Source organism: Magnolia sinica, chromosome 10 (assembly GCF_029962835.1).
Source record: "Magnolia sinica isolate HGM2019 chromosome 10, MsV1, whole genome shotgun sequence".
NCBI classification, from domain to species: Eukaryota; Viridiplantae; Streptophyta; class Magnoliopsida; order Magnoliales; family Magnoliaceae; genus Magnolia; species Magnolia sinica.
Window position 1 is genome coordinate 18,053,934 of NC_080582.1, and position 26,420 is coordinate 18,080,353.

Consider the following 26,420-nt stretch of genomic DNA (forward strand, 5'->3'; position numbering starts at 1 on the left):
GCAACTAGACTGTTGGGATAGAGTGTACGATAGAGTCGGTGAGGCTCCGCATTCATCAACTGAACAAAGTGTACGGTTAAGTAGCAACGAACCATGACTGGTTAATTTGTCGCGTGAACGGTCCATTTGACTTCTCTCTAAATATGGAGACATTCAACTTACACTCAAAGAGAAAGAAAGCTTTTATCTGAACTTCTTTCTTGCGAGAGAGAAAAAAAAAATAGTGAGGAAAGATGGCCTCTGTTGAGTCGGTTGTCAAGCTCCTTCTCCAAAAGCTGGCTGACCCGCTCATTCAAGAAGCCATTTTCTTATATGGGGTTCGTGATCAAATTGAATGGCTGGAGGCAGAATTTACGCAGATGCAATGCTTCCTGAAAGACGCAGATGCCAAACAAGAAGGAGATGAAAGAGTGAAAAGCTGGGTGCGGAATGTAAGAGATGTGGCATACTATGCTGAGGATGTCATCGACACCTTCGTCTTCAAGATAGCACCCTCAAGGCAAAGAGGACGCATTAGAAGGTATGCTTTCATATTCAATGAGTTCATAGCTCTCCATAAGGTGGGCTTGGAGATCGAACGGATAAAGAATAAAATCCATATGATCTCCGAAAGTCGGTTGGCTTATGGAATTGAAAATATAGGCCAGGGAGCAGGAACGAGCTCTGCCGGTAAAAGCCTCCGAGAGTGGAGGCTCACTTCTCCTCTTGTTGAAGAACCAGATTTTGTTGGCTTTGAGAAGGACTTGAAGGAATTGGTTGCCAGATTGACAGAGGGAGACCGTCGTTGTGTTGTTTCTGTAGTTGGAATGGGTGGTCTGGGTAAGACTACTATTACCAAGAAAGTTTATAACAACACCCATGTTAAGACACATTTTGACTCTTGCGCATGGATCTCTGTATCGCAAGAGTTTGGTGTGAGAGATCTTCTTCAGAACATCATAAATTGCTATATGGTGCTCTCAGAAGAAGAGCTCAAGAAAGTGGAGAAAATGGACGTCTTTCAGCTGAGGCATAAAATTTCTAAGTATTTGCAAAAGAAGAGATACCTGATGGTATTAGATGATATATGGACAAACGAAGCATGGGATGTTCTCAAGGATGCTTTACCAGATATGAAGAATGGAAGCAGGGTCATGCTTACTACGCGCAACAAAGATGTTGCTTTACATGCTGATGCACGAAGCACGCCGTATGAATTGCGATTTTTAGAAACAAATGAATGTTGGGAATTGTTTTGTAGGAAAACATTCCCAGGACAAGATACTGGTTGCCCTCAGGAATTGAAGCAGTTAGGAAGAGAAATTGTGGGGAAATGCCATGGTCTACCTCTTGCCATTGTAGTCATCGGAGGGCTCTTATCAAGGAAAGAAGCATGGGAGTGGGAGAATGTACGCAAGAGCATTAGCTATCAATTGGTGGAAGGACAGTCACGAATCTCTAGTATATTATTTTTGAGTTATAAAGATCTTCCCTATCACCTGAAGCCATGTTTTCTCTACTTGGGTATTTTTCCAGATGACTATGAGTTCCAGGCTACGAAATTAATTCAATTGTGGGCCGCAGAAGGGTTACTACAACAGAGAGGGGACGAAGCAGTGGAGGAGGTGGGAGAAGATTATCTGAAAGAGTTGATTCAACGTAGTATGATTCAACTTGTCAAAAGAAGTTCAAGTGGGGGTATTAAAAGTTGCCGTATTCATGATCTTTTGCGGGATCTTTCTATATCAGAAGCAAAGGAAGATAAGTTTCACCAAGTTCATCATGAGAATGTGGATGCTCCATCCACATCTACAGCCCGTCGACTTGCTATTTACCGTAATGCCTTAACCGAGTGCACTTCCTTAAAATCTTCCACTCCACGCCTTCGATCTGTGTTTATCCACACCCAAGTTGATGAGAGGCATTACATAGAGAAACCCGAGAAGTTTCTTTACCAGGGCTTTAAATTACTCAGGGTGTTAGATCTACATGGTATAGCGATAAAAAAGCTACCAAGTGAGATAAATGGACTGATACACTTGAGGTATCTTGGGTGTACCAACACTTGGTTAAAAAGGCTCCCATCATCTATGGCCAATCTTCACAATTTACAAACATTAATTGTAACAACTTACCAAAAAGTCCTCAACATACCCAGCATAATGATGAAGATGCAACAGTTAAGACATTTACAAGTGGGTTTAGGAAGTCGCAGGGCTTATTATGGTCAGGGTGTGATAGAACAGTATCAACAATTCAATGGGATAAGTAACCTCCAAACTCTAACATGGATAAACGCTGGCGAATGGATGTATGATTGCTTTGGAAAGCTTACAAATCTTAGAAAGCTGGGAATATGTTTAAGCGAAGAAAAGTATCATTCCATATTTTATGAATCGATTGTGAAATTGGAATGCCTGGAATCCTTGGTTTTGTTGGGTTGCAAATTCCCATCGTTGGTGCGTTTTGTACATCTTCCCAAGTTAAGCAAGTTGCGTTTGTTTGGAAAGTTAGAGAAGTTACCGGAGTATACTGAATTGCCAACAAATCTCACCAAGCTCACCTTGTCACACTCTTCTTTAGAACAAGACCCATTGGTGACGTTGGAGAAGCTGAAAAACCTCCGCATTCTCAGATTGTTGATGCATTCTTACGAGGGTGTGAGGATGGATTGCTCTTCAGGAGGGTTTCCCCGACTCGAATCCTTACATCTTGAACAGTTACTCCAATTAAGGGGCTGGATAGTGGAGGAAGGAGCTATGCCAAGTCTTTTACATTTACGTATTCGTTGCTGCTGGCAATTGACGCTTCCGGAAGGACTGCAACACATGACTACCCTCAAAAGATTGGAGTTGTGGGATATGCATCTGTTCGACAAATCATTCTTCGAAGGAAACAAGGGAAAAAACGGAAGGGATTGGTATAAGATTCAACACATACCCTCCATCGACATTACATACAGAGAGTTATCCTAAGCGCTTGTGTTTCCTCTCATTGCAAGCTACATTGGTGAGACTTGTTTCCTCTCTCCATTTTTATTAACTTCTTAATTCATACTTGAAGTTAGTATAATCATATCATTTTTTGTCTTTTTCTTTTTTGGTTCTTTTTAAATTATAAAAATCGAAAGGAAAAATATAGTCTCATGAATTTTAAATTTTAGTTATATTCTTTAAGTAATTTATTCTTCAAGATGCTTTAAAATCTTGATATGGAAATCCGCATGCCAGGGATGATTGACGATTCTTGGATACAAGAGATCGAATTCGAACCACTACCCATTGACATCTCTGGTTCAGATCGAGGGCATGAATACAAAAGGTTAAGAAGAACGGCTCTCATTATAGGTGCATTTGGGGGAAGGTCACTAGCCTGCACGGGAATTCTGGGATTTTGAAGGCCAAGTCCAAGATCCATGGGAAATAAAGTGTGGGATTTTATGTATCCAAGCAACATATGAAGGTAACAACGTCCCATCTGTGGTTGAGTTAGAGGGATTTTGCTGCTTATTTCTAATTCAAGCTTTGAAAGTTTTTTTGTAATTGGCAGATAAACTACTAGTTTGTTAGAATTTTTTTCCTCTTGAATGGAAATGCAACCTTGCTTGCAAAATGGTTGCCAGTTTTCTCTGTTTGTCCCCTGTTTTTCTGAGTTTCACGTGGGTGTTTCCCATCGAGTTGAATTAGAATATAGGAAAAGATTGTTGCCTTTGGTCACAAGTTATTCAAGTAGATTGTAGTGTTGCTTTACTGTTACTGTTGATATTTTATAGCATGATTTAGTTTCAAAAAATAAAAATGATAATAAAATAAATAAATAAACAAAAATTTCCCTTCTCAATTCCTTTAATTGTTTGTCTCCGTATGCTGTGAGGAAGAAGTCTTCCATAATTTTGTGGAGTGTTTAGTTGTTGTTTTTTTAATACAGAAATCTGCATATTAATTGATTGAAGAAATGCTTCAACCAAGAATCTTTTTGGATGAAACCATGCTACCAGTCCCTCCAGTTTGACACGCGCAAGTTGCTGTATGGTTGTATAAAACCACTGCGTAATTCATCTAGTTGACACTTCTTTGCTAGACGATTGTATAAATTCACATTGATTTTGACAATTTTAATCATTTGATCAGTGACTTTTCCTTGTTGAATGTGGACTGTAGACCATTTTTCCGTTGGAAGGTCATTGATGGGATGGTTAGAATCATCTTATCAGTTTAATTTTTGGACACTGGTCATTCACAAGAGGGCCTGTTAAAGGATTGTTTGGACCAATCAAATATGCAAAACTAAGGTTCATGTATGAATGGGCCAAGCAACGGACCTCAAGGTCTCCACTGGCACAAAATGTTATCTATAATGGCATTAGGATGCATAACTGAATTTATTAAGGGGTTTTCACTACTAACTACTTAAATGATTGGGTATTTGCAAATACCCATAAAAATTATATGTTCGCAAATAATCACATTGTTAATTCATGGTTATTACAAATACCTACTTTTGGTTAGTTTTTTTTTTTCCTAACAAGTGTTAAATTTTATTTTATTTTTTTATTTTTCCAAATGAAGAGCGTAAATGGAGGTTGAGGTCTGATAGAAGGGCATGCACGACTTGACCGGATTAGTAATCTCCAAACTCTATCATATGTAATGGCCGGTGAATGGATGCATCATTGCTTGGAAAAGCTCTCCAATCTTAGAAAACCAGCAATGTGTTTAGATAATGGAGTATATGATGAGGTATTGTTCGTATCCGTTGTCAAATTGGACTGCCTCCAGTCCTTGTTTGTGATGGGATACCCAGTCCCATTGAATATTTATTTTCCACATCTTTACAATTTATGCAAATTGTGTTTGGATGGAAACGAAGAAGTTACCTGAGTCTACTGAACTTGTCACAAACCTCACCAAGCTTTCCTTGAAATACTCGTTTTTATTACCCGCCCCACTGGTGATGTTGGAGAAAAAGAAATACCTTCTCATGATCAGATTGATGGACCGGACATACATGAAAGTGGAGAATGGCTTGATCTGAACAAGGGTTTCCTCGACTTGAATTCTTACGTCTTCAAGGGTTGCCTTAACTAGAGGAGTGGAGAGTGGAGGAAGGAGCTATTCCAAGTCTTTCATTTACATATCAATGAATGCCGTAATTTAAAGAAGCTTCAAGAAGGACTGCAACATGTGACTACCCTCAAGAAATTGGGTTGCAGCAGATGCCCAAAGAATTAAAAGAAATGCTTCAAGAAGACGAGGGAGAGGATTGGCACAAGATTCATCACATACCCTCCATCAGTATACACTAGCTGCATTGGTGAGATTTCTTTTCCCTCTTCATTTTTATTTACTTGTGTAATCGATACTTGAAATTAGTATGCTATTCAGTTTGTCTAGACTGGCTGGTTGGCCCTGATTTCTAAATTTCTGCAGATGGAATGCTTTTGTTCATTTTATCACTGCTGCTGGTTGAAGACTGGAATGAAGCTACGTCTGCATTTGTTTGTGTGGGCATTCATATGCCCAGTTGTCTGTTGGTGCGGAATTGAATGGCCGGAAATATGTACGTTTAGTGGGTGAATTGTTATGGATGGTTGGATGCAGGGAAGTCATGCAGTTGGCTGGGAGTGTTTGCAGGATTGTTGCTATGCAGATTTCCAGCTGGCCGGTCTCTGGAGGGATGGGCTATCAGGGTGTTGTATTCTGTCTTTGTTGAGGTTTGAGTGGCATGTGATATTCTGTTATGGGAGCTGATCTCTCTGTTGGGTGTTTAAGCTGAAAGACGCTAGTCTGGAGACGCAGAAGAGGCTTCAGCTGTGGTATGTTTTTTGGATGCCATCAAGTGTCGTTCCTGTAGATTTTTTTGCTGCTATGCTCTGCTGGATGTGCCCTGTGCATTGGATGGATGCAGAGTATGGCTCCTCTGCTGTTTTTTTTTTTTCTTTCCCTTTTCTTTTCTTTTCTTTTGTCTTTTCATTTACCGCCGTATAGGGCTAATATAAAATATGTGAAGCCCGGCTCTTTTTGTATAGACAATTTTCATATCAATAAAGTTATATGTGGTGTGCTCCCACCTTTCTTTAAATTTAAAAGAAAAAAAAAAATTTACTTGAAGTTGATATATTCATGTAAATTATTTATTTATTTATTGTTCTTAGAATCTCATGAATTTATCAACAACCAAGAAAAATTAGATAATCTCATGAATGTTCAATTCTAGTTTTATTTTTGAAGTAATTTACTCTTTTAAATGGTTTAAATTCTTGCCACATGCAAAAAGCAGTTGAGATTGAACGGTGGACATGAGCCCAAAAATGAAGCAGATCCAAAACTGAAGTGGGCCACATGCAGGAAATAGTCAGGATTAAACGCACACCGTTAAAATATTCCTGTGGTCACAGAAAATTTAAATCGCCAAAGTTTTATACTTGTCCAATATTTTTGTGTTTTCAGCTTTTGAATGACTTTATGAATGAATGGTTTGAATTGTATATAAACATCTCAGTGGACCCAAGAAGGTTTCAACGATGGGAAACATTTCCTATCGTGTGGCCCACTTGAGTTTTGAATCTTACTTATTTTTTGTGTGCTTCCCTGGACATATGTGAAAATGATGAAATACTCTCATGTAGCTTTGCTAAGCACACATGTAGCTTGGCGCATAGGTGCAAGATTCAATTCATCCATTAAGTTTCATCCGTTCTTGTACATATTTATGGAAGGATAAATCTGGTTTGTTCAACTGGTTGGCCTCAATATTTGTAAGATGTGGATGAGCCAGAAAACTTCAGAGTTTTTCAGAGCCGTCATTTGTTTTTCTAACTGTGGCCCACCTACTGTACAATGGATCAACGTGATTTTTGGACTAGGTCATCAATATAGTGGTGCTGTTTATATTGATGACCTAGTCCAATGTCGTATTAACCATCAATTGATAGCTATCGATTGATGGTTAAAACCATAGTAGTGGGTCATTGGTAAAATCAGATGATTTTTATTATCTTCTCAATGAAATTTTATGGCATAGTCCATCCACAATTTTGACAGTCTGTATTCCATACAACTCTGTCACATGTGCAGCTGAAGAGTCTCTGCCAGTTCAGATGGTGTTAAACTAAATGAAAATTACTAACATTCGTAGTTTTTTTAGTGATAAGTACTAAAATTAAGTTAAAGGGGCTGGCCAGGAGAGGCAGATTGCGTTGGGAAGCTTTTCCTAGCAAGTTCCTGAGCTCGGATGCTAGATTGGGCCCACCATTATATTTGTCAGAAATTCACCCCGTCCATCTGTTTTGCAATTTTATTTTAGGACATGCGACCAAAAGTGAGGTGATCCAAAACTTAAATGGGCCACACAAGAGGAAATAGTGGTGATTCAATCCGCGCCGTCGCCACGGTTCCGATGCCGCGTCTCGCACGCCGATCCGATACTCTGGCCAGGAGATGTGAGCCAACGTTCGGTGCGAGGAAAGCGTAGCGTGTGCGAATTTAAAGAGAATTTCTACAATATGTCACATCAATCAATCAACCAATCAATCCCATTATGTCAAGTACATGTCAAGTACACATCACCTCTCACCCTTCCCTAAGCAACTCCTAAAGTCAAAAGTTTCTTACAAACTCATACCTTTCTTACACCACTTACCACAAAAGTCAATAAAGTTCTTACACACCCATCACTCACCACATCCATCACTTCATCACCCATCTCTCTCTCTCCCTCTCTCTCTCTCTCTCTCTCTCTCTCTCTCTCTCTTTACAACCCTCTCTCTCTCATTTCTCAAACTCACTTTCCCAAGCAACAATCCCAAGCAAAGAGAGGTGCTCACATCCAAGCCCTTCCCAAGAGAGAGAAAGTGATGTGTCTAGCCCACTTCCCATCCCAAATCCTTTATCCTATCCATTCAAACCTCATCACCCCTTATCAAAGAGAAGCACAAGGAGATCGGCTTTTCAACGGACTAAGAAGATCGAAACGGTGGGTGCTTATTAGGCTAGATTTTTCATCTTTTGATGATGGGCCAAGTGAGGCCTACCAATTGATGGTATGAATCTCACTTTGGACCCTAGATGTGGCCGATGACCCACCTTAATGCTCATGATCATTCCATGATGGGGCCATTCTCCATGGCCCCATTATGATGTTTATTTTCCTTGCATAAAAAGAGGTCATCTAGACCGTCCATTTTTGGTGGAGAAGGAACCTCCACCGTTGATCTTTGATTTAGTGGGCCCACATGTATTAGGACCCACTTAATGTATGATTGAATGCAAGGGAGGGCTCATAGTGGTAGAGCCCTCCATCACATGTGTCCCATCTTTCTCTCTCTCTCTCTCTCTCTCTCTCTCTCTCTCTCTCTCTCTCTCTCTCTCTCTTTGTGATGAAGTGTGTGGCGCACCTGTGATTTGGTATGTTGATCCAGACCCTCTAGCAGGTGGCCCACCTAAGCAGGGCCCACCTCAATGGATGTGTTATGCCCAACCGTCCAGCGTCCCTAGGACGCTGGACTTGAACTGGGAAAACATAAATATTAGCTTGTTTCCAAGCTTATGGGGTGGCCCACTCATATAGGCCCCACCTTGATGTATATATTCAATCCACGCTGTCCATCCTTTTCCTCAAACCATTTTAGGCGTTGAGCCGAAAAATGGGGCTAATTTGACCTTCTGGCGGGTTATAGCATAGAAAATGGTGGTTTTCACCGTTAAAAATCCACATTATGTGTCCACCCAAAAACATCTAAGAATCCGTATTATTGGTTCTATAACCCTTAATCATACCAATGGAAGAAGCCCTTCGCATAAGCATGTTCAGACCTTCTGCAACAACTGGAAAAAAAAAAAAAAAAAAGAGGCGAGAACAGTTCTCCTTGGCAAAGCCCCTTCAAGCCACATAAACAAACCTCGCAGCGAAACATTTACCCAAACGAATGGTCCCAGCTGTGGGCCCCACCATGATGTGTATTTGTCATCGAATTCATTCATTTGGTGGGCCCCTTCCTGAAGTGAGCCCCCTCAAAATATCGGCCCGATCTGAAACTCATATGGCCCACATCATAGGAAATAGTGGCGATTGAACAACTGCCATTGGACCCGTTTAGGCGTCCAGAAGTTTTGGGTCAATATGAAACTTGTTTTTACTCTTCGTCCAGGTCTCTGTGACTGTATGAACAAATTGGACGGCATATAAACAGTAGGGTGGGCCCCACGTGGGACCCACAAGGATGTATGCGTTTTATTCGCATCGTCCACTGCTGTGGACGGTGGAACCCACTAGACTGTGTGTTTTGTCAATGCTGTCCAGCCATATAGCTGGCTGCTGGACGGCTAGTGGCCCCCACCATGATGCATGTGCTGCATCCAAACCGTCCACCCATTTTAAAAGCTCATTTTATGATATGAGGTAAAGAATGAGTCAGGTCCATAGTTCATGTGGACCCCCACCATGATGCATGAGTTGCATCCAAACCATTCGCCATTTGGCAAGCTCATTTTATGGCATGAGCTAAAAACATAAGACAGATCTATCGTTCAAGTGGACCCCACCTTGGTATTTGTATAAGGCCCATCATGATTCATTTGTGGCCACCCATTGAGGCCCACCTTGGCATATGTTTGAGGTACATCTTGATTTGTTTGTGGTCGTCCATTGAGGCCCACCTTGACATATATGAGACCCATGTGATTAGGCCCATCTTGATGTATTTGTGGCCTGTTGTTGAGGCCCACTTTGATATATATAAGGCCCATGGGATATGGCTCATTGCAATGTACATAAGGCCCATTAATGCGGCCCACTTGATTTATATAAGGCCCATAGGATGCAGCCCATTTGATGTATCTAAGGCCCATGAGTCGAGGCCCAATGGGATGTACTTAAGGTCCATTGCAATGTGTGATTCCTCCATAGTTTGTGTAATGATATTTATGGCGGGCCATACCTTGGGAGCAATGTTGGTTTGACGCCTACATTGTAAGTATGATGTTGGTTAAATGTTCGCATTACGACTCTCCCTAGGGCCCATTGCTAGGCCCGTACTTGTTGAGTATAGGCCGTCTTCGTTATGAACAGTGTCCATCACCATATAACATATTTAGTATAGTTCCATGATTCATGATCATATGCATCATATGTATGATTGATATGAGATGTGACTGATCATAGCATATGCGTTCGGGCAGATTGTTTAGGGGCCCCCAGATGGTGTTGCCCTACATAAGCACACGATACGCGTAGGATTGCCGCATGATTGGATAATGTGATTCATACATTCGCATTGTGTGATATGGTACTGTACGCCTTAGCGATATCAAGGTCGTAGCCTCCACGGGCGTATCGTGGTTGGCCAGGATTGGATACCGAAAATCTTGTTCTACATGGGATGTTATAGATATCCCTGGGTGAAAGTTCCTAAACCCTTATGGTACCAAGAGGTTACTCCAACGTATAAACCGAGTGGGTGCATGAGCGTCGAGTGCCGATTACCGGAAGGCCGCGCTTTCCACCGTGTCGTGGGCTGGAAGGGGGTGCGGCCTTACCCACCCAAGAGGAGGGGGCAAAGCTAGGCCGAGTTTGACCAACTCAAGGAATAGGTCCGCTATCGATGAGCCGAGCCCGATATTGGCGGCGGATAGTGAGGTCTCTTCCACTTACCTTATTGCGCGCGATGGGGCGGCAACTGGTTTGGAGTGTATTAGACCCGGTGATATTCTATAATTTAGCTGTATTGATATGTAGACTTAGATGAGGATTTACATGCTTGAGTTACATTTCACATCGCATGACCTTGGTATGATCGATATCATTCATGTCTTACATCGCATAGCCTTGGTACGGCTAATGGCATTCATGGATTCATCGGCATGTTCCGCATTACTCCGATATTGCATAACTGCATTACCACCTTGCGCACACACTTTCACCACCATCTAGGCTTTCCATAAGCTTATGCATAACCGTTACATGCAAGTGACGTTGGATCACAGTAGCGGGAGCGCATAGGAGATCATCTTGGAGCTTTTTGTCTATTATCATTGTATTTCCCTTCATACGCATTGGACCTTAAAGCTTTTTTATCATAGTGGATTTTGTGATGGTGTTCTTGTAGTTATTGTTTGTGGGTTATACTTATGGTTATGCTCATTACGAATCAAATTGATGTTGGAAATCTTTCATGTAAGATCCCAGGATCGGAACCTAGTAAATGGGTGCCAGGAGCCGGGAATGGGGTTCTACAGAGGCTATCGACGCCAGATTCGGTAATCAGGAATTTCCTGAGCTCGGATGCTAGATTGGGCCCACCATTATATTTGTCAGAAATTCACCCCGTCCATCTGTTTTGCAATTTTATTTTAGGACATGCGACCAAAAGTGAGGTGATCCAAAACTTAAATGGGCCACACAAGAGGAAATAGTGGTGATTCAATTACCACCATTGAGACATTCCAATGTCTCAAAAGCTTTGTATCTGGCTTCTTCATTTTTTTGCTTTCACTTCATCCCAGTGGGAATGACCTTATAAATGTTTTGGATGGCATATAAACATCAAGGTGGAGTTAAGGAAGGTTTCAATGGTAGGCACTTCCTTCCTCTCGTGTGACGCACTTAAGTTTTAGATCTGTTTCATTTTCTGTTGGACGTCCTAAAATGAGCTCGCAAAATGGATAGATAGGATGGATTTCTGACAAACATCACGTAGGACCTCACCTAGCATCCAAGCTTAGGAACTTCTTTCATAAGCAAATCAATGTTATTTGCAACGCCACCAAACATGGTAGAACATTAATACCGCCATTTCTAAACTGGTGGTGACTCATCCATCTCTCATGGAGCACTTATGAAAAACTATCTAAACCATCCAAATTGTAGGTCACATTGTTAATATGGAGCAATCCTAATCTTCCAATCAATATATGTTTATTGTCTTCACAGCATAATTTTTGAGTCATGCATCATACAAATGAAAAATCAGAATTTCTTGACAATTTAATAGGAGTGTACATGGAACCGGTAAAACTGTGGAACTGGACCGGAACCGACCAAACGGTCCGGTTTGGTCCGGTTCTAAATTACACCGGTTCCGGTTCCAAAAATCAAAGAACTGATTAGATCGGTTCGATTCTCGGTTTTGGGGTATGTAAAACCGAACCAAACCATAAACCGATCCATAGAACCGAATCGTGGATCCAAACCGCGGAACGGAACTGTGGAACCGAACCTAGAACCGAACTTGGAATCGAACCAATAACCCTGTAATTGTTTCCATAATTGACTCATGATTTATGGTTTATAATACACCATTTGATTGTTTCCATAAATGTATTTTTGCATACCTTATACAATATCTAAACCATTCATCAAATGGATAACAACACGAATGGACATGGGCTAAATTATAAAATAAAAGATGTAATTGGGATGGATCATAAAAAGCCCAGAACCGTGGAACCGATCCGGAACCGAACCGGTTTTAACAATCTGGTTTCGATTTGGTTCTATGTTGCTAACAGTCCAATTCCGGTTCCGAATATCCTAGAACCGTTAGGAACGGTTCGGTTCCGATTTCACCCTAAAACTAAACTAAACCTACCCGTGTGCACCCCTACAATTTTGCACACCTACAATTTTACAAATGAAAGTCAACCTATTGCAATCCCACCAAACAAGAACCATAAAAATACTGCCTCTTGAGAGCCCGATATGGTCATTCACATTTACAAAATAATAATAACAATAATAGTAATAATAATAATAATAATCTGATGGAGAAAACCGGAAAAAAGAGAGAATTGATGTAGAGCGGGTCGGAGACACTTTCATGTCCACGATGGACTAGAGAAGGCCCGATCAGAGGCAAAAGTCATCTGGGTCTTATAATATTGAGGGATTCTGGAAGAGTTTTTTTGCATACCTTTCACCCTTTAAGTGTCTCTCATTTATAGGAGATGAATGACTCCACCGTACGGGGATTCTCTCCCTGATTTCTAGGAGATTTTATTTAGCCGTAACCTTCTTACGGATGTTTCCCGATCCCGAGATCCTCGGGATCGAGAATCCTTTCACAAGATTTTCTGAACGGTATTTAAGCTCATACCGTTTCTTCATCGCTCGGCTCGACCTTAACCGACTCAAGTAACAGACAAGTCTCGGCTGGGTGCAAGGATAAAGCTTTCCGCCTCCTGTCAGACGGAACAGGATCGGCTTATGGCCGACGTTCCTCCTCAATCTGATAACCGACACTGTAACCGGCCTTGTATGGGTCGGTTTTATGGTCGGTCAGGTTGCTTTTAGCTTTAGGGCCTCAATCGGCTTCTTTAGACATTGCTACCTCATTAACTGAGCCAACTTTATTTGTCTTACTTTGCCTATGGCTCTTGACTCTTAAGGTCTCGGTCGAGTTCGTTTCCCAAGAATCCGAGCTAAGTCTCTCCTCTAGGCTTTGTCTCGTCTTGGTCCAACACGTTGCCTTGGACTCTCGGGCGGTGCCAATAGAGTTGGTCCATTCCATAACCGGGTCTCCAGACTTGGTGTTTTTTCCCCAACAATAGTGAACATTTATATATATGGGTTTCACGTTCTTCGATCATTTCCAATGTCATGCTTGAATAACATTACAAAAAATATCATTCAGCATTGGATTCGCTCAAACCTAAACGGCCTCAAGCCCCAATTCTCCTCCTCTATCTCCAACAAGTATGGTCAATGATCATAAACCAGTTTTGTTGTTGAATTAGGGAAAATCTCTATCTACTTAGAAGAAACCATGAATCTGTCTACCCTGGACATAATTGCCCGCCTTGCCCAGTTGACCGAGTGAATTCAATATTACTCATTGGAGATGATCAAAAGGGTCCAATCCCATTAGTTTTGACTGAGGCAGATTTAGACAGGATCCGAGTCGGGTATCATGTCCCCGACTTGGTTATTATTCGTCTTCCCCTTCCAAGTGAATTGCCTGACCATCCTCCTGCTGGGATGGTCACAATTTTTCAAGTCGCAATGCAATGTGGCTTACGTCTGCCCCTCCAACCCGTTACTCGAGATTTTCTGTCCTGACTCTGAATCGCTCCTGGGCAGATAGTGCCGAACGGGTGGAGGAACTTGTTCGGATGTTCAGTGTTGTGGGCCGAGACAGAGCAACCCCCACTGACTATGGACGAGTTCCTTTATCTGTACCAAATACGGCCAAACCCTCAACAACCTGGCTGGTACTTCTTGTGCGCTTGGCGGAACAAGGGCGGTCCTTTGATAACCGACCCTCCTACCTCCAACAAACACTGGAGAGAGAGGTGGTTCTGGACATGCGGTCACTGGGAAACTGCCGAGCCTGGGCTCATCGAATCTCGTATTCCCCGGGCATTTTCTGAAGTAGGTAACTCGGCATTTCCTTTTTTCATATCTTTTTTTATTTTGACATTCCCAAGTCTGATTGAATGCGTTTTGTAGATATCCTCAAGAGAAGGTCGAAGCTAGGAGCTGGTGCTCTAGCTCGGATCAAGGATTTGAGGGGACTAAGTCCGGAAGATCGGTCTTGGAAGATTCTTCTTCAACCGGAGCATCTCCTTCTCTCAGGCTTAGACTCTTCCGTGACAGGTATCCTCGATTTATTCTGACTTGTTTTTATTAGATTCTATCTAACTTTTCACCTTATTTGATAAAGAGATGGTTGAAGCTCGACCATTCCTTAAACCGGCGTCAAAGATGAAGGCTCCTCCGAGCTCGGTTCTTTTGTCAGAGCCTCGTCCTTCAAAGAAGGCAAAGCCAGCTTCGAAGGCTAAGGAGTTGTCTGCCCCGGTTGCCCCTGCTCCGATTGTCCCGACCGTCATCGTGCTTTCTGACCCTGAAGAGGGCGGAAGAGATAGTAGTGGCTCCTGCCGAGTCTCAAGTTGCTTCTGAGCCGAGGCCCATCACAGAGCAGGTCTCGGAAGTAAGAGAGGAGCAGAGAGTGGAGATTTCAGGAGGAGGGATGACTCAGCAGGAGCCTTCGCTGTTCCAACAGGTGGTATCGGGGATGATCCCTTGGGCCATCGCTCATGGGAGCGAGAGAGACTTCGCTAGTCTCTACAATGCTTCTTCGCTGCAAACCCTTGGTCATGCGGCGAAGATACTTCTTGAGGTAACGTCGGCACTCCCCTTTTTTGTGATTTCTTCTATTGGTGACTTAGTCTAACCTCACGTTGTCCTTATGCAATTGGCTCCTTGTTTGGTTAAGGCTTGCTCGGATTTGATTGCCGCTCAAAAGTAGGCAGCTGAGGCGGGAGCCAAAGTCGAGGCTTCCTTGACTCGGGCTGGAATTCTGTCAAACGAATTGAGACTCGCCAAGAAGGCCATTGCTGACGCTAAAGCCAAGTGTGCTCTCATGACTTCGCTACTGACAGAGGCTTAAGAAGAGAGTCGGCGAATCCGTCAAGCTCATGCCTCTTGCGCAGGTAAGTTGGCTCAGACCAAGGGTGAAACTGAGGCAACCATTTGAAAAGCCATCGACGAGACTACGGAGGCCAAGGAGGCCAAGGATCGAGCTGTGTAGGCCTTTCTTGAATCCCAAGAGTTTGAGGAAGAGAGGGATCGCTTGTATCAGAGTGGATACACAACTTGCATCCAACTGGTGAAGCAATCTTTTCTCAACCTTGATCTGTCAGGATTCGATGATGATGTTTCTGGTCCTGAAGGCATAGAGGCCGAGGCCGCCGAATCTGCTTATGCTGCGGCTGGTGTCGAGGTTGAGGCCGAGGCAGCTCCTGAGGTTGCTCCCAGTGGTAGTAGCTGAGTCTGAACCACTTCTTTTGGTACCATCATCAGCTCCATTTTTGGCACTCACACCAGCTCTCCAAACAGACCGAGCTCCTAGGCTGGCTCGAGAGTATCAACGGCCAAGGAAGATGTTTGCGCGTCACGACCGACCTTTCCTTTTGCTTTTAAGCCTTTTACTTTATCAATGTAATGCCACAATTGGACAACTAGACGTATCTTAATGTAACAAACGCACTGATAAGCGAATATACTCTTTTATTTGTCTCAATTTTTAGTGCTTAATCTATTTTAATATGAATCCATGTCTCTCGATTCTGAGAGATTTCGTTGGATTTTGATCCGATTCTTGCTGATAGATCTGTTTTCCACCTACAAATGCAATTCATCACCTCAAAATTGTCACTTTCATCGTCTAAGCCTTCTCCCAACCATTAGATGTTGGCTTTTAAAGGTATATTGGCAAATGTTTTACAATCATCTGCCCACTAGACATCGACCTTCCTCTTAATACCAGGCCCTTAAAAACTGGCTATAACAGTGGTTCACATTGAGGATGCTTGTGTGACAATGGAGTCCGACCTAGTACAACTAACCCCTATCTCAACCATTAGATGAGCAATGGAAAGGGCAAGCAAGCAAAATAGGGTCATGAAGGGTCAATTGCTATGCAATTATAATATTGAATGATTAGTAGAATATACACAAGACATTTAAATTCCCATTTATCAATTTATTGACCATGTAATAAGGACACAACACTTTACAGAAATTGTGCCATGACACACTTGCCCAAAAGTACTGGAGACGACTCAGTTGAAAGACTCAACTTTTGGAGCCTACAGTTCTGCCTAGCCCATCTGTGGATGAAATAAATGTTGCCAATAAAAACTTAATGATGGATGGAGAGTTTCAAATTGTCGGGCCTGAACAAGAGGTTTGCGTTTTGCCTCTCTCACATTGCTTGGACTTTTTCGTTGTCTGAATGTAGATTTCATTCATATCGCAGGCACACACAATTAGGCTTGAGAGTGTTGTCGAGTAGGCAGGTTGGTTATATTTACTCTAGAGCCTTTCTATTCAGTCCATTTGACATGAGATCCTCATTTCTACAATCCAATGATCTTCTAATCATAGTATTGTTTGTCAGCTGAAGTTATGGATGAGGTGCCTACAGATGAAATTGATTTTTCATGGTTTTCTGGCAATTTACGACGGGATGACTGTTATAATGGTCGTGACCGTTGGAGTATATCCGATGGCAACAACTTTAGAGACTGGCCAACATTATTTATCTGACAAAAGCAAGGTCGTTTGATGCTTTCTTTAATACTAGTGAATATTTTTTTTGTCCAGTTTTCCATCATTATTTAACTGCACAAATGCGGCCAATGGGAAGCTTGTATGGGGCAGTTCCTTGGCAAGAAGTGAGAGTCCCTGGATCCAATTCATCTTTATAGACAATCATCTCTTACGTGTAGATTTTTTTGGTGCATGGTTCAGTGTCATCATCTTGAACCTGAAATTGGGTTTTGGAACTTGTAACCAGGGTCTTTTAGCTCCTCTGCATTTTGTTTGCTGATTCTCACTATATTTTAGCTTCTCTCTTCTTCTTTTTTTTCCCACTTTCGTGAGGCAGATTTCCAGATCTTGCAAACCTTGAACATGTTAGCTTACTTGAATTTCACTGTTTTGTTCTTTACATAGTTTCTTGTGGCTCCACATATCTAGGTCTCATCTTTTTGTGTAGGGTAAGAATCTGATATTTTCTTTTCTTTTTGTGCAGGGTGAGAATCTGATATTTTCTGTTTTTACTCTGTTTATGGGAGTAGCTGCTGATCAACTATTTTTTTCCCATTTAACTGTCCATTTAATAATCACCATCAGACAGTTGGGAATATCCATTCAGTGTGAATTTTGGGTTGTGGCCCATCTTCGGTTGGGTCCATAATTTTGAAAGTTTGGATTAAGTTACATACAGTGTTAACTACATACTTTCTAATTTTTGTTTTTTCCCCGTGCCGACACTTGGGTCTCCTCGACATGATATGACATGGTAAAATGTGTTCTGGCAAATTGTTAATGCAAGTAGAATCAAGAAGAAAACTAACTGCAGCGAAGTTTAAAGTGTTTACCAGATCTGCAGCATAAAGACCACCAGAAAGACTCCAAGAAAGAAGTAGAGAATGTAACGGTAAATGGTTGTGGGAGGATTCCCAGCAACCTACTAGTCGCGACTAGTATTCACACACCCCTCTCTTCTACAAAAAAGGAAACTTATAATTTCTTTTATTTTCCCAGAAAGATATGAAAAATCAGTCCTTACATAAGACCCTTTATCCTTTATATAGATATAGACATTTTTGCATACAAGAAACCCAATGGACTTCCAACTGCATCAAATTAGAAATGACAATTATCTCTGGACTCCTAGTGATATCTAAAACTTATGGATAAGGCATATTCTTCTGGAAATGTACAATTCTTCTAGAAATGTAGGATTAGAATGGAAATTAAAATAACCAAAAGACTCCAATTATGACTAGAACACCAACCGTACCATGCACATGGACCTTTTATGCATGGTATTCTCATATGCAGGGTAGTTTGCTAATGTTATTAGCAAACTTAGGGTCCATGATCTTATGCTCTATAAGACCCCTATGATCACATGTGTGGTCACATGTGATTGGGGACAGTTTGGAATTTCGGTGGCACCCATAGTTGATGGATGGCTTGGATGTATCACTTATGCTAGTTATGGCACTGGAATGTGTTACATGTTAGGCAGTTTAAGGTGTTCGAACATTCTCAATGAAGGTCTCTTTTCATTTCAATTTTCTGTTATGTTATTTCTTTTTTCAAGCTGCAGATTTTCACACCTTGCCCTCAGCTTGCTTCTAGTCTCTTGGCATGAAAGAGACTCTTCATGAGGTCTCCCTTTTATGCTCTAGGTTTTCGATATTTAAAGTAAATAAATTTTAGCTACTATAACTCACATAAACAAAATCACAACTCTTTTTCTTTTTTGCATTGTTCTTCTTTTGCTTGGTCTCTTTGGTCTTTTAAGAGAACAGGTGATGTTGATAGTAGCATTCATGCAAACATCTATATACTGAGATGAGGGATGTTAGACAGCTCACATACTACCTTGTATATCTTCTTACCTTGTATAGATGATTGTAATATCTTTCCTTTCCTGTTATAGATGAGTGTAATATCTATATATTCAACCCCATTGGGTTGTCTCAAATACATAGAAAAAACCTTTTTGGATTCACTGTTTTCATGGTATCAGAGCCATACTGATCCAAATCCGGCCACTCCCTGCTGCGTCCCTGCTGCGTCCGGCCTCCCTGCTGCGTCTGGCCACCCCCTGCTGCCAGATCCGGCCTCCCTGCTGCGTCCGGCCACCCCCTGCTGCCAGATCCGGCCTCCCTGCTGCGTCCGGCCACCCCCTGCTGCGTCCAGCGTCCCTGCTGCATCCGGTCACCCCCTGCTGCAAGATCCGGCCTCCCTGCTCCCTGCCCCCTGCTGCGTCCGGCCTCCCTGCTGCTCCAGCCTGCTCCAGATCCAGATCCGATCCACCCCCTGCTGCCCCTGCATGGTTTTCCGGCTCCAGCCTGCTCCAGCCTGCTCCAGATCCTGCGCCCCTGCTCCAGATCTAGCGCACCTGCTCCAGATCCAACGTCCCTGCTCGGTTTTCCTGTTCCAGATCAAGATCTGACGCCCCTGCTCCAGATTCGACGCAGATCCAGATCCAGAGTTGCTTTTCCAGATCCCGATCAAGGTTGCTGATTGCTTTTCCAGATCCAGATCCAGATCCAGATCCAGAGTTCCTTTGCCAGATCCAGAAACTGCAATTCCTTGGGTATCTCCTGCTGTACGGTACTTCTACGACCTTCTTCTGCTGCAACTTCTTGTCTGCTTTACATTACTTCAGATCAATGGACAAGAACTCATCACGTACAGAGGCCCCACGTTGTAGTTTTGATGGTACCAACTACTCTCTGTGGGCCATCCATTTTCAGAACTTTCTCAAGGGTCGTGGTTTGTGGGGACTAATTGATGGATCCGTTCCTCTCCCCACTTCCACAGATGCCGACAAATTAGCTGATTGGGAAATGAACAATGGAAGGATTATTACCTGGATTTTTGATTCCGTCGATCGGTCCATTGCTGTTGGTCTTACACCTCATCGCACTGCTAAGGCAATGTGGGAACATCTCCAGACGATTTATCAACAGAGTAATGCGGCCCGGTTATACCGCCTGGAACAGGATCTCGTTAACCTTACTCAGGGTAACGACAGTATTCAATTATTTTACTCCAAAATTGTCACAATTTGGACAGAGATGGCTATGATGGATCCACCATTTCCTCATGACTTTAAAATATTCCAATCTATGCGCGAGAGTACGCAAGTTCGTCAATTCCTTATGAAGCTACGTCCGGAATTTGAGCATTGTCGGGCTGCTCTCTTGAACCGTAGCCCTACTCCTTCACTGAATTCAGTTATTAATGATTTATTGGCTGAGGAACAACGTCTGAAAGTTCTCTCTCTTCCTTCCTCAACTCCGGGCTCATCTGATATGGTGCTTGCTGTGTCCACCACTCCACCAACACGTGGTTCTGGTTCCTCTCCTTTGACTTGTCGCGGGTGCAACAAGGTGGGTCATGTTGTCCCTCAATGCAAAGAATGGTGCGCTTATTGTCGACGGACTGGTCATGGTATTCAGGACTGCCGTACACGTGCCAATGCATCTTCGTTCGGGCGTGGACGTGGAAGTCGTGGTCGTGGCCATGGTCGTGCTCTTTCTGCTACTGCTGCTGTAAGACCCGTATCCTAGTCCGTTCTGTTCCGTCGAATCCCGAAGGTCTTTCATCACCTTTAACTCCTGCGATGCTCCAACAAATCGTTCAGGCCCTTTCTACGGCCGGGATGTCAGGTATATCCCCATCTTCTACATGGTTCTTCGATTCGGGTGCTTCCAATCATATGACCAGTGCTGTATCCCATCTTCGTAACATTCGTCCCTACACCGGCAATCAGGCTATTTCTACTGCGGATGGCACTAGACTACCTATTCAGTCTGTTGGATCATTGACTTTCTCTCCTTCTGCTCATCGCCAGTTCACCCTTCGTGATGTGTTTCATGTCCCTAACCTCTCCTCCAATTTAATTTCAGTTGGTCAACTCACATCCAATAACTGCTTAGTCATTTTTCTTCCCAATTGTTGTTTTGTGCAGGATCTGGCAACGGGGAAGGTGCTTGGGAGGGGTAGGCGGCATGGTCGTCTGTACGTGCTGGATTTTGATCCATCTGTCACTCCGGCTCGTTGTTTCTTTTCTCCATCTTCATCAGATATTTATTCGGCAAATAAATTGTGGAAATTGTGGCACTTTCGCCTGGGTCATCCACATTCTGATCGGTTACTTCAGTTAATTTCGTCTGGCATGTTAGGGAATATTTCTCTTAATAACAATGATTTGGATTATTCTTGTTCTTCATGTTGTCTTTCAAAAAGTAAGTGTGTTCCATTCTCCCTAAGTACTACAAAATCATCTTCTATGTTTGAACTTGTGCATACGGATGTCTGGGGACCTTCACCAATAATGTCTCTCTCTGGGTTACGATACTATGTTATATTCATTGATGATTTCACACGTTACACTTGGATTTACTTTCTGCATTCGAAGTCACAGGTTTTTGAAAAATTCAAGTCCTTTCACTCTATGGTAAAGACTCAATTTCGGGTTCCAGTTCAAACTCTCCGTTCTGACTCAGGGGGGGAATATCTCTCAACAGATTTTCGTACATTTCTTCAAGGTCATGGGATTATTCATCGGACCACCTGTTCTGATACTCCAGAACGGGGTGGCTGAACGAAAAAATCGTCATATTATTGAAACTGCCAATACCTGATGACAGCTATGAGTGTTCCTCGTTCTTTCTGGGCGGAAGCAATGTTACATTCTGTCTACTTGATTAACCGATGCCAACCAAGGTTCTGAACAGTAAATCTCCCTACTTTGCTCTCACCGGCTTACCTCCTGCATATTCCACATTTCGTATTTTTGGTTGTATCTGTTATGTTCACCTGGCTTCACGTGAACGTCACAAACTATCTCCAAAATCAATCAAATGTATGTACTTGGGATTTGGGGAAACTCAGAAGGGTTTTCGGTGTTATGATCCGGTTTCTCGTCGTGTTCGGGTTTCACGAAATGTTGTCTTTCTTGAACACATTGCTTTTCATTCATCTCCTCCTCCTCCGCACACTCCAAACCCTCCTGGTTTAACCGCCTTTCCAGAAATTCCGGTTGCCTCAAGAACTCTCCCTCGTCCGTTGCAGGTTTACTCACGTCGACCACGTACAGATCCACCACCTATTACTCAACCCGAATCTACTGTACCTGTTGCAGATCCCGAACCTACCTCAATACGACGTTCCGCTCGTGAACATAGAGCGCCTGATCGCTTGATATGCTCTATGTCTGCCATGAATGCTACTCTGGATACTGTTTCTATTCCAACTTCATACTCTCAGGCAGCCACTCTTGATTGTTGGAAGAAGGCTATGGGAGAATAACTTGCGGCATTGGATGATAATCATACGTGGGACATTGTCACTCAACTAGCCAACTGATTGGTAGCAGATGGATTTATTCTGTCAAGCAAGTCTGATGGATCATTGGATCGATATAAGGCTCGGCTTGTCGCTCAAGGATACAAACAGGAATACGGAATTGATTATGATGAGACTTTTGCTCCCGTGGCCAAGATGAAAACTGTTCGTACTCTTCTGGCTATATCTTCTGTTCGCTCATGGCCACTCGCTCAGATGGATGTGAAAAATGCATTTCTTCATGAAGACCTCCAAGAAACCGTATATTTAAAACATCCCCGTGGCTCTTTAATCCCTGACAATAAGGTATGTCACCTAAAGAAAGCCCTGTACAACCTCAAACAGGCACCTCGGGCATGGTTCCAACGCTTTTACGATGTTGTTACAGGTGCTGACTTTACTCAAAGTGGTCATGACCCATCCTTATTTTTGCGCACTACTGCTCATGGAATTGTCATTGTTCTGGTCTATGTTGATGACCTCCTTCTGACTGGTAGCGATGCTACTGGCATTTTGACTTTAAAGGAAGTTCTGCAATCATCTTTAAAGATGAAAGACCTCAGCCATCTAACATACTTTCTTGGACTTAAATTTTCACGTTCCAACTGTGGATCCTGGTCAGCCAGCGTAAATATACAAAGGATCTTCTCGCCTTGGCATCATTGAAGGATCAGAAGACAGTTCAGACTCCCTTAGAACTTAACGTTCACTATGGCCGTGACAATGGTGATCTATTTGCACAACCCGACTCATACCGCCGTTTAGTTGGGAGTCTGGTTTACTTAACTATGACTCGCCCTGATATTGCCTACGCTGTCCAAGTCGTCAGTCAGTTTGTTTCTGCCCCTCGGACTCTTCATATGACGGCAGTGTTGCGCATCCTACGGTACCTTCGTGGAACTCTAGATCGATCTCTGTTCTTCTCCTCCACGGCAACTCTGGAACTTCGTGCTTATTCGGATGCTGATTGGGCTGGATGCGCTCTCACACGAAGATCTACCACGGGCTGACATTTTCTTGGAACTTCTCTCATCTCTTGGAAGTGTAAGAAGCGAGCCACGTTTCCAAATCGAGTACAGGCGAGTATCGGGCGATGTCAGCTGCGTGTAGTGAGCTCGTCTGGTTACGTGGACTTCTTTCAGACTTGGGCATTCGTCTACAGAATCCTACTCCACTCCATGTCGATAATCTCAGTGCAATTCAGATTGCCTCTAACCCGGTTTTTCATGAACGGACGAAGCATATAGAAGTTGACTGTCATTTTATCCGCGAGAAATTTCAGTCTGGGCTCATTTCTCTTCCACATGTGGTATCCCATGATCAGATTGCTGACATTCTCACCAAGTCCCTCACATCTGCACGTCACTCTTTTCTTGTTGGCAAACTATTACTTGTCGATGACCAGCATTAGTTTGAGGGGGATGTTAGACAGCTCACATACTACCTTGTATATCTTCCTACCTTGTATAGATGATTGTAATATCTTTCCTTTCCTGTTATAGATGAGTGTAATATCTATATATTCAACCTCATTTGATAGTAGCATTCATGCAAACATCTATATACTGAGATGATTATGGCATGATTTTGGATCTTTCTTTTTGTAAGTCTACCCCATTACTAATTGTTTTTTATTAGACAATATGAATGTTCTTGTCAATTTTCCTTTTATTTTTTGTTTCTTTTTTCGAGTTATTTATTAAAAAATAAATAAATTATGTACCGAGTGTTCCTGTGCCTGGATTTTAGGAGTTCCCCATGTTGGATGTTTCAAGACACTTTGACACTTGGAACACGTGTCATGTCCAGGTAACACTGCATACTTGTGCCAAATGTAAAGTGTTTGTGTGCATGCATACAGGTTGATATATTCTGCTAGCATCAAGTAACTCTGACCATTGGATTGAAGAACTTTTTTCCCCTGCTGAAGATCTGTACCATTTTTGACAGATATAACAATGATGCTGATGTTCCTGTTTTATTGCAAAGTGGCAATGAAGGTTTACTTTGTTTCTTTTGCTCTCATATGTTTTTGCTTGGATATCCATGTGCTTGTACATGTGTCGAACAAGTCTATCTTAGACTTCATTTGGTAACTTTGTTTTCTTTGACATTTAAATGCAGAGAAAGAACCTTCTAGAGCTGTTAACACTAAAATTGGGAGCGAGGGGCATGCCAGTGGTGACCCATCTTACCAGGTGATGCTCGAAAGCTATGTTCTTCAGCTTCTTTGTGTGCAAAAGGTACTGAAGGAAGCATCAGAACCTAATAATGTGAAGAAGGTATGATGCTTACTAATGGTGAGTTCTTCTTTGCAGATGCTTTCAGACAACCAAACAAGCTGTAGTTGTTCATCAGCCAAGCAAAAGTCATACCTAAATCTTGCGTTGTGACTTTGTATTATTTGTGGAACCTAATGTTGTGTAATAGTTTGATTGAGTTTGTTTTGAAAACTTTAAATAGTAAACATGTGAGATTGATTGTTTGATTGAGTTGTTAACTATTTTGTTGGTATTATGGCTTTCATGATTGATTGTTTCATGAGTGGATTGAATGAATGGATTAGTAGTTTAAATAAATATTTAAAAAAATTAAATATTTTTTAGCCTCAATTTGTAACCAAGGCTTGGATTTAGCCTCGGTTGTTGAGAACTAAGGCTGAAATTCCCGTGGCTAAAGGCTTTAGCCTCGGTTGTTGAGAACCGAGGTTAAAAATAGATTTAGCTTCAATTGGAGGCAACCGAGGCTAAAATTTAGATTTAGTCTCAATTGGAAACAAGTGAGGCTAAATCAAAATTTAGCCTCATTTTGAGAAAATTGAAGCTAAAAAGGTTTTTTTAGCCTCACTTGAAGAACAGAGGCTATAGAAGTCATTTTAGCCTCGGTTGCTAAAACTGAGGCTAAAGCCTTTAGCCACGGAGGTTTCAACCTCGGTTTGGATAACTGAGGCAAAACTGAGGCTAAAGGCTTTAGCCTCGATTTTAGACCCTTTTAGCCTCAATTTTGAACCGAGGCTAAAGCCCCCTTTTCTTGTAGTGTGGTGAGATGGATAGTGCTTGAGATGACATAGGGTCCTTCCCAGTTGGGTCCCAGTGTGCCCGCACCAACTTCCTTGGTGTTGAGGAACATTTTTCAGAGAACCATGTCCCCGACTCGAAATCGCCTGACCTTGACTTGGGCATTATAAAACCGAGTTACTTGTTGCTGTCGAGCCATAGTTCATAATCGAGATCTTTCTCTCTGTTCGTCCACAAGGTCAAGTCCGAGGGCCAAGAGTTCTCCATTATCCTCTTCGTTGAACGAACTGATTCGGGCTAAGGGTAGCCCGATCTTGACCGGGGTAACGACTTTCGAGCCATAAGCGAGGGAGAAAGGGGTTTCTCCTGTAGTGGTTCGAACCATGGTTCGGTAGGCCCACAATATCTTTGGGAGTTCTTCAGCCCATGCTCCTTTGGCTCGGTCAAGCTTAGTCCGGAGATACCGTTTGATGATCTTATTGACCGCCTCAACTTGTCTGTTCGTCTGAGGATGATGGGGTGATGCGTATACATTTCTGATTTCGAGATTATTGCATATCTCACGAAATCTACTATTGTTGAACTGCTTCCCATTGTCGGTAACAATGGTCCGGGGTATCTCGAACCGGCAGACAATGTTCTTCCATACAAAGTCTGTGATCTTCTGCTCGGTTATTTTTACCAGTGGCTCAGCCTCGGCCGACTTTATGAAGTAGTCCACTGCTACGACAGAGAATTTGATGTCCTTTTGCTATGGGTAGTGGTTCGATAATATCGATTCCCCACTGCGTGAAGGACCAAGGACCGGTCATTGGAGTCAGCTCCTCCGGGGGTTGCCTAGGAATGGCTTTGATTTGGTTCTATGTTGCTAACAGTCCAGTTCCGGTTCTGAATATCCTAGAACCGTTAGGAACGGTTCGGTTCCGATTTCACCCTAAAACTAAACTAAACCTACCCGTGTGCACCCCTACAATTTTGCACACCTACAATTTTACAAATGAAAGTCGACCTATTGCAATCCCACCAAACAAGAACCATAAAAATACTGCC

At 42.6% G+C, this 26,420-nt stretch overlaps 2 protein-coding genes across 2 annotated transcripts; both read left to right on the top strand.

The window, feature by feature from the left end:
• The first annotated feature begins 233 nt into the window (after positions 1 to 233).
• Positions 234 to 2,954, top strand: LOC131217408 (probable disease resistance protein At1g58602). The gene has a single exon (XM_058212327.1). The coding sequence runs from the start codon at positions 234 to 236 to the stop codon at positions 2,952 to 2,954; it is 2,721 nt and encodes a 906-aa protein (XP_058068310.1).
• Positions 2,955 to 24,111: 21,157 nt separating this feature from the next.
• On the top strand, positions 24,112 to 24,644 carry LOC131217409 (uncharacterized). Its single transcript, XM_058212329.1, has 3 exons — positions 24,112 to 24,162; positions 24,263 to 24,353; positions 24,478 to 24,644. Exons 1-3 carry the CDS (start codon positions 24,112 to 24,114, stop codon positions 24,639 to 24,641), a joined length of 306 nt encoding a protein of 101 aa, XP_058068312.1. The 3' UTR covers positions 24,642 to 24,644.
• The last annotated feature ends 1,776 nt before the right edge of the window (positions 24,645 to 26,420 follow it).